Source organism: Curcuma longa, chromosome 11 (assembly GCF_044706935.1).
Source record: "Curcuma longa cultivar G26 ecotype Majalengka, Jawa Barat chromosome 11, ITB_CL_G26_1.1, whole genome shotgun sequence".
NCBI classification, from domain to species: Eukaryota; Viridiplantae; Streptophyta; class Magnoliopsida; order Zingiberales; family Zingiberaceae; genus Curcuma; species Curcuma longa.
Genome location: NC_133871.1, coordinates 27,450,948 through 27,463,895, shown reverse-complemented (window position 1 = coordinate 27,463,895; position 12,948 = coordinate 27,450,948). Strand labels below are relative to the sequence as shown.

The 12,948-nt window shown below is 41.0% G+C and overlaps 2 protein-coding genes and 1 long non-coding RNA gene across 3 annotated transcripts; 2 read left to right on the top strand and 1 right to left on the bottom strand.

The window, feature by feature from the left end:
* Positions 1 to 1,547: 1,547 nt before the first annotated feature.
* LOC141840746 (10 kDa chaperonin, mitochondrial-like) lies at positions 1,548 to 5,027 on the top strand. The gene is made up of 3 exons (XM_074728809.1): positions 1,548 to 1,758; positions 3,815 to 3,954; positions 4,826 to 5,027. The coding sequence occupies exons 1-3, from the start codon at positions 1,654 to 1,656 to the stop codon at positions 4,872 to 4,874; spliced, it is 294 nt and encodes a 97-aa protein (XP_074584910.1). The 5' UTR covers positions 1,548 to 1,653; the 3' UTR covers positions 4,875 to 5,027.
* A 1,733-nt stretch (positions 5,028 to 6,760) lies between these two features.
* LOC141839387 (1-deoxy-D-xylulose-5-phosphate synthase 1, chloroplastic-like) lies at positions 6,761 to 9,867 on the top strand. Its single transcript, XM_074727124.1, has 9 exons — positions 6,761 to 6,898; positions 6,967 to 7,098; positions 7,201 to 7,365; positions 7,433 to 7,583; positions 7,660 to 7,931; positions 8,193 to 8,466; positions 8,542 to 9,131; positions 9,217 to 9,501; positions 9,587 to 9,867. The coding sequence occupies exons 1-9, from the start codon at positions 6,776 to 6,778 to the stop codon at positions 9,743 to 9,745; spliced, it is 2,151 nt and encodes a 716-aa protein (XP_074583225.1). The 5' UTR covers positions 6,761 to 6,775; the 3' UTR covers positions 9,746 to 9,867.
* A 1,443-nt stretch (positions 9,868 to 11,310) lies between these two features.
* On the bottom strand, positions 11,311 to 11,926 carry LOC141838003 (uncharacterized). Its single transcript, XR_012602609.1, has 2 exons — positions 11,862 to 11,926; positions 11,311 to 11,732 (listed from the first exon to the last, which is right to left on the bottom strand). It is a non-coding gene; the product is annotated as an uncharacterized LOC141838003 (long non-coding RNA).
* Between the last annotated feature and the right edge of the window lie 1,022 nt (positions 11,927 to 12,948).

Genomic DNA, 12,948 nt, shown 5'->3' with positions numbered 1-12,948 from the left:
GGGAGCTTTTAATTTATTTTTTTTAATTAAATGGATGCAAGTGGAGACGCACATGTACCATAGAAATGGAACCAGTAAAATTAGAATTGTTGTCAATTATATTGCAATTAATTTTAGATTATAGAACTTGATTAAGAGTTAAGACTTAGCTTTAACTCCAATGTTTATCCGGTGGATTACAGATCATACTTTGATTAATATAATAATATAATATATCTTTTTTTTTTTGCTTAAAGGACATCTCCAATGTAAAATTTTTAGAGAGATTTGTGAAAAAAAATTGAATAAAAAAACTCGTGAGCTTTAGGTTTGAGATTTTTAATTCAAAAGGACCTTGTGTTATTAGAGCTCTAAATGATTTTTTTTATAATTTTCGATATGTCATATTAAATATATAAAAATTTACTATTCTCTACACAATCAAGAAGTCTTCCTGTAAATCTTAAATCTCATTGTTAATTAATTTTTAGTCCTACTCACACGATTAATTTCAAGAAAAAAAATATTTGAAATTTCATTAATGCTCATCTACACACAGGGGCAGGGGGGGCGACCGCCCCCAGGCGCCCCCCCTTGGCTCCGCCCATGCCAATGACTCTTGCTTTTGTGAGATGGGGGTAGTCCTGTAGAACTCCAAGCTTCAATATCCTTATCTGCTACCTGAGGAGACAGAAAACCTCACGGTCTGGGTGGTGAGTATAAAAATACTCAGTGGGTACTAGACAGAAGTGCACAACATAAAAATATAAGCATAGATATCAAAGGAATACAGTCTTAGTAGGATATTTAATGAACAAGGTCAATCAAATAAGATATGCAACAAACATATATATCAACCAAGCGCAACAACCACAATCATATAATAGCAAGTACAACAACCGTAAATGCCGTAAACAACTAACAACAAATGCATGCATGGTCACTATCTGCACTCGCATAGAGCCTACCTCGACAACCGATCGTGTGGAACCGCTAAGATGACGGATTCCACCTTGTTACAGAAAAGTTAAATCGCATGGAGCCTACCTCCACAACCGAAAGGAAAGAAGATACAAAGCTGCGCGTTCAACGTTCAGCGTTCAACGTTCAACGTTCAAAGTTCAAAGATCTTTGTCTTGACACTGTTGAATTAAGTTATTTTGATCAATGCAGGTGAGATAGTCTGTTAGCTCGGCTAGGTGAAATGGGTCGAGCCAATCTGATTGAGCGAGATGGTTAGGCGAATCGGGACGTGCAACATATTCATCACGATCAAAAATAGTTATATCGATTGGGAGGAACAATCAAGTCAATCAAGACATTTTAGGCAGTTCGATTACAAGTTTTGGGCCGAGTCCATAAAAAGCCCAGCCCATCTTCTCGACAGTTCTATGCAGTCCCAAAACCCTAGACATCAAATTTCCGACAGGGAGTCGAAGACCGTCACCGTGCAGTCCACATTTGCCCTTCCTCCTGTGCCGAGCGAAATGAGAATGAGGGGGTAATTCGAGAAGCTATTGAGGGGTATTTAAGGTATTTCACGCTTCCATAACCCCTCCTTAACCCCGCCCGCCGCCCCTCTGGATATCTAGCTCAAGCAGGTCTTGGCGAGTACCGTCAAAAAGGGTGTTTTCAAATCGTTCGCCGTCGCCTCTGCTTCTCGTGATCATTTCGATGGCGAGCCGTCTCATTCCTTCCCTAAACCGTGTTCTCGTGGAGAAGATCGTCCCTCCCTCCAAGACCAGCGTCGGGATCCTTCTGCCGGAGAAGACGAACAAGGTGATTAATGGAGCCTTGATTTGGTAATTTGGATGAGTAAAATTGAGTCTTGATTTTTATTTGAAAATCTGTGGTTATTTATGCGCATTGCTTCGTTTTTATGCCCAAAGAAATTAAATTAATCGATGAAATTTGCTCCATAAGTACTATTTTTATCGAGGATTTACTTTGCGTCGTTACCTAAGAGGTGGATAAAGTCTACAAGACTCAATTTTTCCCCCTTGTTGGATGCAAACTCGGGGATTAAAAGATAAGGGTTCATGACGTTTTTTGTGAGAAATATAAAGTCGGATGTTTCTATTTTGTGATTTATTCTCGGAAGGTTTTGCTACAGAGTTATGAGGTTGGTCACTAACAGTTCACAATTTTGGTGATTCGTCTGTTAGTCCAAACTGCCTCATTCTTTAGTTTTCTTACTCATGCTTATACAGTTGTTGAGGAATTGGATGTAAGAAAAAGGACCCAAATCCATTTTCATAATGTATGTTAAAGGTCGATATCTAGCAGAGGTACATCAATGGGTGATATTTTGAAGCAGCATGATAACTTAAAGTTACTGTTGGCTTAAAACAAGGTTATCCATTAAAGCAGTTTTTCCTTGTAATTTGATCTATATTGCAATGCGCACATAGATGTCTTACACCGTTCTCTTAGTTTAAATCCACTCAGAAGTCTGTGAAAAAAGGAATCTCATTGAAATTGTGACCTTGTCTGGTAGATCTTTGCTACAATAACCATACACAGTAATTGGTTGCAACTTTAACATGTCTAATGAACAGCTAGTGCTGATAGTTAGACCTACTAATTTTTTATAAACATACATGCACATTTAAAATTTGATGTTCATAAATCATGCTAGCATCGTCAGGAGATTCTGTGGGATAACAATCAAGTTATTTATAGCTTTGTATCAGAATGAGTAACATGTGAAGTTCAAGGCTGTGTTTTGCAGAGGGCAGCCAAGCTTGACGATATTCAAGTTTTTTATCAGGATTTAGCAAAACAAGTTTAAAATAAAGCTAAGCTGAGATCATTGTTAATTGAGTTTAACATATTGAGTTGGAGCTTGAATATCAAAAATCTTTATGGAGTACAAATCAAGCTCAACAAAGACAGGGTCATACTTAAAAAATAACTAAAATACGATTCAGTTAGTGACACTTATTTATTTTATTCTTTCTATAACCTACTATAGATAACTTAGATGCTTAGAATGCAATCATGAAGAAAACACCAAAAATTGCATGAAAATATTATCATAAAAATATGTTCTATATATTTATATATATTTACTTTTATATTATTTATCAGAAAAGTTTAAAAGCGACTACAGTTTTGCCAAGGGGCCATTTTGCTCAGTGACAAAGTGGTCCCTATTAGATGTTCCTTGTGAAAATTTGTTCAAACAGACTATGTAGCCGACCCACCTAGTCAGTCTATGCCGATGTAAGGGAAAAATTATCAAAAGTCTTTTAAGTTTGTTCGTTTAGTTAACTTATCTACATTTTCATATTTTAGGATGACACTAATTATAAACTAGTTTTCTTTCATTGTAGATTTATGACTATGAATTTACTGAATAGCTCCTCTAAGATAAGGTCTCTATCCTCTTCTCTGTCATCTTCTCTTCTCTATTTTTCATCTCTAAAATTTACAGCTGTTCCCTTCAAAACAGCAAAATAGACTAAATAGCTAGTTAAGGCTGTGTAAATCCAGCTTGCAGCAATTTTTGTTCAACATCACTCTTTCTTGCAGGTTTGATTAAAATATTTTGTTCAATGTCTCAAATTGCTTCATATGATCTTCTAATTTATCGTTGTACATGTGAACCAGGTCATCTCACTTTAAGTTTTGTTGTGACATACATCTTAAGTTTCAGAAAAGCAGTTATTATACTACTATTCTTTGTGTAATACTTGTGAAGATTCTGGCTTTCATTCATTTAACTAATTCTGTTGAGTAAGCAATTCTCGGTAATTTTAGTTCATAATATGCGAGATGGTGACATTTTTTTAGTAGTGCATATTTTATTTATCTATTTGTTCTCTATTTGCAGTTAAACTCTGGAAGAGTTATAGCAGTAGGCCCTGGAGCACATGATAGGGATGGGAAACTTATCCCAGTTACTGTGAAGGAAGGTGATACTGTTCTCCTGCCTGAATATGGAGGGACTGAGGTTAAGCTCGGTGATAAAGAGTATGCTTATCTTACTTTATGATCTGTCTTCTCTATAGCTCTTCGCATTGTAAAGAAAGTAGGCAAAAAGTTCTGAGGGTTTATCATTGTTTCAAAGTTTTTGTTGTTTGCTTTATATGTTTTCCTTGGTTATCCACATTCAATATCCATTTTGGCATGGGGGCCAAAGTAATTCATCATAAACATTATTCAATTAGTTCACAAATTTAAGAATACCTCAATTGACTAAGATGAAAGAATTAGCCAATAGAAGGTTCATTTGAACGTGGAATCATTGCAATCCACAAATAATGCGGAAGTAAAATCTTGGACGGTTGTTAAAACTTCTGCATTATTTATGATCCTATATGGTCATGTTGATGACAAATACATTGCTGCACCTAGCTGCCTTGGTCTTGTTAATTATGGGTTGGACATGAATAAGGAGATAATGTGTTGCAGAACATTTTGTTTTCGTCACGAGGTGCTTTAGTGTCCATATCTATTCTGTTGGACTATCAAGAATAGTATATGCATTCATCCCTCACAGTCTGGAAGTTCTGGGACAAAGTGGCTGCCAATCAATTCTAACTGTTACTTCATCAACTGAGTTTTTAGTTTTGGGCAAGTGAAATATTAACCCATAAAGGGGAAATATTTATATAGATTGGATTCTTTTATTGCCTTTTGAATTTTTGAGGATGACGATTATATGGTAAACTATTCCATATGGAAAGCATCTCGTAAAGACTGAGGATTTTATAACTTGAGCGGATGTTACACACTTACCTAATGTGTTTACGTCAGTTGCCTAATTTACTTGCCAATGTATTTCATATCTGATATGGTAGTGCGGATCTTCCTGATCTGATACATTGCTGGCCATTTTCAGGTTTCACCTCTACCCGGAGGACGACATTCTTGGGACCCTTCATGATTGATTTCCAAGTAGATAAAATATTATCAGTTGTCTCGGAATGCTTTTACAATTGGTGAAGATGCAATGAGAGTCGAACTCGTGTACTTGGTGTATCCTTTTTGGAGCACTGAAACTATTATAATTTAAATGCAGGATTTTGTTACTTTTCCGCTAATATTTTGTAGATTCAACCATCAGGTACGTCAATCTGTGATATTTTCAAGTATCCTAGAGATTATGCCTTTGCCTTCGAGTTGGGTATCGTACCAGAAATGATTTTGATTTTTCATGACTATTGTTTCTGAATACAAAGCATTGGTCTTGGAAAGGGATAGACACTTACGTGGCAAAAGGTTATATGTTGACCGCAGGCGTTTCATATAGTTGATCTCACAGTTATCTATAGAGAATTAAATAAGAAAGTTGAAGTTGGCCCTCATAAGAGTAATTCTTCGACTTCATTGGAAATTGACCATTATTTAATGTGGTAAATCTATCACATGGTTACACCCCCTAAACACTTATGATTGTTCTTAAGGTTGGTTGTTTATGATTAGATGATACATGCATGAGTGTTTCAAGACTAATGCTTTCAAAGTTTATGAATGTTTCAAACTATTGTTCTTAAAGGTTATGAACTCTTTGGTAACTATTAATTCTCAGACATGAATTCACCATGTAAGAAAATTTTCTTTCAATCTAGCCCGGGTCTGACAATGTTGAAGAGGAGATAAACTCCCATTTACTGTAGGAGAAAAGAAAAGAAAATAGTTAGCGATGATGATGTCAATGCTCGTGGCCTACAGTTCGGGATGAGCTGGGTAGATGGCGCCGCCATTGTCCATACTATTTCCTTGTTTTCGATATCGCTGATTATGACATCAACACAAATGAAGCGGCTGTTACGTAGAGGATTCACCAAATCAGCTGGCAACTTTGCGGAGCAAATCCAACGTGAACAAGTCAAAAGCATGCATGCACCACTGGATAGTGCGGTAGTAGGAGTAGTGAATGCCCCGTCGCGGTGGTGGCGTTAGTCAGTACCAGTCAATATCTCTTCTCATCTTCTCCGGTCATTTCCAGAGTTGACATTGCACTTTGGACCGCCCCAGTTCCCAACCCCCACTTCCCTCCGCTCGCCGCCCACCAACCCGACGAAGATGACGACGACGCCGCCGAGCCCACTTGATTAATGGCGGAGTAACGTGTCGCTAACTGAGCTCCGCCACTTCGCTCACCAATTGCTCGACGAAATGCCAAGTGCTCCCTCCACTTCCATGTTTTCTTTCCTCTCTTTCAGTATTTGTCTCTTCGATTGCGATCCCTACTTGTTCTTTGTTTTGCGTTTAATCAGTTAGTGGTTAGATTCTCTGCATTATACGTTTGGATTCAGAATTCTCAGTTTGACCACAGCGCGTTCTTTCACTGTCTACGTTGCAGAAACGGCAGACCAATCTCCATGGAAGGCAAAAAGTCTTCTTCAAAATATTTTTCCAAAAGATGATGCACTTTATCTTTGTTCTGATCGATGCTCGACTGAGAGGTGTCCCAGTAAAACGCACATCTGTTCAGGGTGCACTGTCCGCTCAGGAGACAGAGGAATAGAGTAAAGAGAGTGGAGTGAACACTCCACAGACAAGGCAGGCCAACTGACCTAACTCCCTGTCGCAATTGAACAGCAACGCCTGCCGGACAAAACTAATATGAGATTCTTCATCTTGCTTTATATGAAAACTCATTTTATAACAGTTGAATTTAAGAGGAGCTGATTCTTCTTAGATCCACTCGAACTTAACTACTGTAACATGGCTTTCACACAACTATTATGGTCCATATTGCTTTTATCCCCCGGCCTATAATAATTTGCAGCCGTCTTCTCAATCTTCTTCATTGTGCTTTGTGCTTTGTTCTTTGTTCTTTCGCATGGCTCTCTCCACATTCTCCTTCCCCTGTCATCTTCTTGTTGCAGCTGCCTCTAATCACCACAAGAGTTCCATGTTGCTTACTGAACTTCGTTACCAGCAACATCACAGAAGATCTCTCGAGGTTGGTCTTCCAACCTGAAAAGGCTGGACCTTGATCTCTTAATTGATTTGTTTGAATTTATTGACTAGCAATTGAAGAAGAGAAGGGCATCCGTTCGTGCATCGCTATCAGAGATTGGAGAGTACCATTCACAGAGGCCTCCGACTCCACTGCTGGACACCGTCAACTATCCCGCTCACATGAAAAACCTCTCTCTCAGGGTATGCAGCCAAAAACTGAACGCAGTCTCTCCTTCATGAGCATGCATGCTCTGTTCGTTTGCTCCTCAACTCGTTGATTTTTGATGATTTGAATTGCTTCAGGAGCTTAAGCAGTTATCGGATGAGCTCCGTTCTGATATCATCTTCAACGTCTCCAATACTGGAGGCCATCTCGGTTCGAGCCTCGGCGTCGTCGAGCTCACCGTTGCCATCCACTTTGTCTTCAGTGCTCCAGAAGACAAGATCCTTTGGGATGTTGGCCACCAGGTTTCCTTCTTTATTCGCATTTTAAGAAATTAAGTGAATCAGTTCTAAATATTGGAGCGGTTTGCAGTCTTACCCTCACAAGATATTAACTGGAAGGCGAGACAAGATGCAAACTCTGAGACAAACTAATGGCTTATCTGGGTTCACTAAGCGTTCCGAGAGCGATTACGATGCCTTCGGTGCAGGGCATAGTTCAACCAGTATATCAGCAGCGCTCGGTAAGAAAAACTCGGATTAAAATATTGATTTTCTTCGAATAATTCGTTCGATCGAGCCATAATTCCAAGCGAACAGGGATGGCGGTTGGGAGGGATCTGAAGGGAAGGAAGAACAATGTGATAGCAGTGATTGGCGATGGAGCCATGACTGCAGGGCAAGCATACGAAGCCATGAACAACGCAGGATATTTGGACACCGATATGATTGTGATATTAAATGACAACAAGCAAGTCTCTCTTCCCACCGCAACTCTCGATGGCCCTGCGCCGCCTGTTGGGGCATTGAGCAGTGCCCTCAGCAGATTGCAGTCGAGCAAGCCACTGAGAGAGCTGAGGGAGGTAGCTAAGGTCAGTACGTACCCATGCGATATTCCGTTCGATCATCATCCCTTATTCTTCTGGATAATCTTGTTGTCCTTAGGGAAGCAGTCAAATATATAGTTGGTGAATCTTATAATATACAGATTAAAACAAGTTGAAGGATCTTTTCTTCATTGGTCCTCGTTCAGAGGAATATTGCTCATCGAATCATGTCAACACAGAAATCTCTTTGTCGTGACTAAACGAACAAGCAGTAAGAATCTGAAATAGCATCTCTTGACGCTGCAGGGAGTGACAAAGCAAATCGGTGGATCTGTACACGACATAGCGTCTAAAGTAGATGAATACGCCCGAGGAATGATCAGTGGATCCGGCTCGACTTTGTTCGAAGAGCTTGGCCTCTACTACATCGGCCCAGTGGATGGGCACAACATAGATGACCTCGTTACCATTCTCAAAGAGATCAAGAGCACAAAGACAACAGGTCCAGTTCTCATTCATGTCATCACAGAGAAAGGAAGAGGATACCCTTATGCTGAGAGAGCTGCAGACAAGTATCACGGTGGGTGATCATTCACTGAGAATATATAAATTCTTCTGCTAATTAACTTTTTGTTGTTGTGTTTGGGTTCTGAAGGTGTCACCAAATTCGATCCGGCAACTGGGAAGCAGTTCAAATCAAGCTGTCCGACAAAATCTTACACCAACTACTTCGCCGAGGCGCTGGTGGCAGAGGCGGAGGTGGACAAGGACATTGTGGCGATCCATGCAGCCATGGGAGGTGGAACCGGGCTCAACCACTTCCTTCGCAAGTTCCCAGACAGGTGCTTCGACGTGGGAATAGCAGAGCAGCACGCGGTCACGTTTGCTGCTGGGTTGACTTGCGAAGGCCTTAAGCCGTTCTGCGCCATCTACTCCTCCTTCATGCAGAGAGCTTACGATCAGGTGGTGCACGACGTCGACTTGCAGAAGCTTCCGGTGAGGTTCGCGTTGGATCGCGCCGGCCTCGTGGGGGCAGACGGACCGACGCACTCGGGGGCGTTCGACGTGGCCTACATGGCCTGCTTGCCGAACATGGTGGTAATGGCGCCATCCGACGAAGCAGAGCTGTTCCACATGGTGGCCACAGCGGCTGCCATTGACGACAGACCGTCGTGCTTCCGGTACCCGAGAGGAAACGGCGTTGCCGTTCCTCTTCCTCAGGGAAACAAGGGTGTTCCTCTGGAGGTTAATTACTAATAATTTGATAATCTTCAGAGTTCATATCTCTATGTGCTTCCATTTGTTTGATTATCAGTTGCTTATTTCTCAGATTGGGAAAGGAAGGATACTAATTGAAGGGGAAAGGGTGGCGCTGCTGGGGTATGGGACGGCGGTGCGGAGTTGCTTGGCGGCGGCTTCCATGGTGGAGCTCCACGGCCTCAAGATCACGGTGGCCGACGCGCGGTTCTGCAAACCGCTTGACCGAAGCTTGATTCGGAGCTTGGCTAAGTCGCACGAGGTTCTCATCACCGTGGAAGAAGCATCAATTGGCGGCTTTAGCTCTCACGTAGCTCAGTTCATGGCTCTGGATGGCCTCCTCGATGGCAAACTCAAGGTAATTAAACAGATTAATTAGTGTGATGATTAAAGGATCAATCAAAAACTTTGTGAATTATTGTTGTTGCTGTTGTTTGCAACAGTGGAGGCCTTTGGCTCTTCCTGATAGATACATCGATCATGGATCGGCAAGCGATCAGTTATCAGAAGCTGGATTGACACCGTCTCATATCGCAGCGACTGTGTTCAACGTCGTCGGACAGACGAGAGATGCACTTAAAATGATGTCGTTGGAAAAATAGGAAGAGACATTAAATGTACCGTTTTGTTCTTATTTTTCTTCAATAATTGTCGTCGTTATTGTTGTTCTATGTGGTTTTGATTGCACGAGTAACATCTTAAAGTGATTGTTATTGTTGTTTTATGTGGTTTAGAGGCCATTCTTTGGGCAATTTCTTTATTTTTGCGTTGAGGCTAGTGTTTCTTTATTTCATGATGTTTTCAGAATAGTAGCACTAGCAAACTTTCTCATAGGCTTACGGAATAGTAGCACTAGCCCGAGATACAACGACGATGTTTCAAAATAGTAGCACTAGCGAATAGTAACACTAGCTTGAGATACAACGATATACTCAAAAAGTAGCACTAGCAAACCTCTTAATCTCATCCATCAGATCTGGAGGGTTGTGATCCTCAGATCTCCCATCAGTTGTCAGATCCATTCGATCACAGGTGCAAAGTGCGTCAACAAAGCATCTATTGCGCGCGTGCGCGCATGACGGGTGGCAGGTGACAGGCCGCAGGCTCATAGGTAGACCCGACCACGGGCCGGGTCCAGCCCGTGGCCTGTTGACCTGGTTAGCCGGGCCAAACCGGAATCGGCCCGGCAGGATGCCAGGCCGGTTCCGGTTCAAGAGGGTGTGAAACCGGCGGCCCGCCAGTTTAAAAGTTTAATTTTAATTTTTTCGTTTTCCCGTTGGAACCAGCGGTTTCAACGGCTCTGAATCGTCGGTTCCAACGGCTCCGAACTGTGAACTGGCAGTTCCGAACCCTAAGCGAGGAACAAATAGGGAGGAATGGGAGGAAATGAAAGTGAGTGATGTAAAAAGGTGAAAATGTAAAAGAACTACGTGAGCTTTGATTCCCCTATATCCTAAGGGGATACGTAGGCAACTTAATAAGTGCAAACCCTTTTTTTAATAAATTTTAAAATTTTAAAATTTTTAATATAATAATCTCTAACCGTCGCGAACTGTGAACCGAACCGTGAACCGGCGGTTCCGAACCGTGAACCGTAACCGTCTTGGGCGGTTAAGGTTAACGGTCGACCTGCCACCGTAACTGTCTTGGGCGACGGTTCCGAACCGTCGAACTGACGGTTCCGAACCGTCGATTTTGAACCGTGGTCGGGTCTACTCATAGGTGCAAGTATCTACTTGCCCGTGAGAAGATAACACATGAAATTTTTGTGTTAACTCCATTAACACAACAACATTAATAAGGAAGGAAAGTCCATCGAAATTCTCCGATATGAAAATATTCCCCATGCACTTCTTTATATAACATTAATTAATAATTAATATTATTCTGAACCTTTTAAATAATTAATTTTTCATTCATTTTTAATCAATTTTGAACAAATTAATAGGCTAAATCTATTTACGCGAAACGTAGATTTCAATTTTGAAATCAATTTTGACTTTCATCGATTGATGACATTCTGATTTTTTTTTCACAAAATCTATATTGATCTTTTTAAGGCCCTAATATCCAATAGAGAAAAGGACCAACAACTAATGTTTAGGTAGATCAGGAATCAGAAAACTAATGGAACTCGTCGTGATAATGACTAGAGCTAATGAGAAGAAACGATGTCGATGTGCCTTTTAGATTGCTACGGAATAAATAACAGAATGGTGACTGATGAACTGAAAGGGGCTTCCCTTCCCCCAAACTGTCTCTCATCCGTCCACATCGTTGCACGAGACTGAGAACATCGGAGGCAGGCAGGTGTTTGTGAGAATGCCTGAAAGAAGTCTTTTATTTTTCACTTCACAGATATTGAAACTTTTAAAGTATCGGCGGCATGCAGAAGCATCTCTCGTGCTTTGCCCCCGGCAGCGCAGGCATCCTCTGCGACTTGCACTGAAGCCCAGCCCAGCCCAGGGATCCGGTCGCGTCTTTTACCGACCTCGGCCACTGAAACATGAACATCCTCCTCGTCGCCGAGGTTGCAAGGATAAGACTGCCGGCATTGATCCTTTGCATTGCCGGGGCTGTTGGTACTGTCTGTGTAACAGATTGAAGAGGACAATTTTTTACATGGAAGAAAATATTTACATGAATAGTCTGAATATATACATAGATTTCAAAATAGCTCATGAAAGTTTCTCCCAGAATTAAGCTTTCTTTTCTGACCAGCTAAAAAATATGAACACCGGCAAGGCAAACAGGTAGCCCAAACTTCTTTAAGCCTGGAAGGCTTCAAGTGGCAGGAACCTTCTAATTTGCACTTGCTATTTATTAACTCTGTGATCTCTCCTTTAACATGTTAGGCTCATCATTGAGGAAGATGAACATGATTCCAGAAACTCAATCAAATACTTTACAAGTGCATGAAAGTGACTAAATTGGCCCCTCCTCTACTTGGCTTTTTCCTAACTTTTTTTTCATGCAATAATTATAATTATCATCCATCATGTAACTTGAGATTTGAAGATCACAGCAGTGTAGGGTAGCAAAAGACTACCATAAATGAATCAAATAAAAACCTTGAAGAATATTTATGAATCATCATGTTTAAAATGTATAAGTTACTTCATATACTTGTCCAAACTCACCTACTACTTTGAGGTCATCAATGCAGTGCTCTAAATCAAATTATCATGCTGTTCCAAGGTTCCAGTTACTGCAGCCTTCTTCAATATCTACCTTCTTGATGCAGTAAATAAATAAATGCTTTCCTCTGCCGCGCCTTCTTCCACCACCCGCAAACAATCCTTTTACTCACAACCAAACGAAAGCCAGGCGACAAAACTAAGGCAGTCAGCTGCCTGCGTTGCCGCTGCATGCTCTCCTTACCGCGTGTCAACAACTCCACTGTCAGAGATTCTTCCTCCTCTTCTTTACTAGTTTATTATTTTTTTTTCTGCTCATGAATTTGAGTGAATTTTTCATCATCTTTGAGATAATTGTGAACAAATGAACGATCCACAGCACAAGTCAATCTGACCGACTTGAACAAAAAATTAAAAAAAAATATCTTGCAATCAAGATTCTTTCAGAACGCTTGCATGATTGCCACCGCAAGCTGCCAACGAATGCATGTGTCTCACACAGCTCCTCCGGAGCAGAACATTGATCGGACACTGAACTGCGCCAGACTTGTTTGTAAGAATGCCAAAACCAATGATGCGAACCACAGGAGAAGTCCATGATGTTTCTGAATTCCCCTGCTCCCCTTGCATCATCCTAAACCAATATTTCTTCAAGATGAAGTATAGTC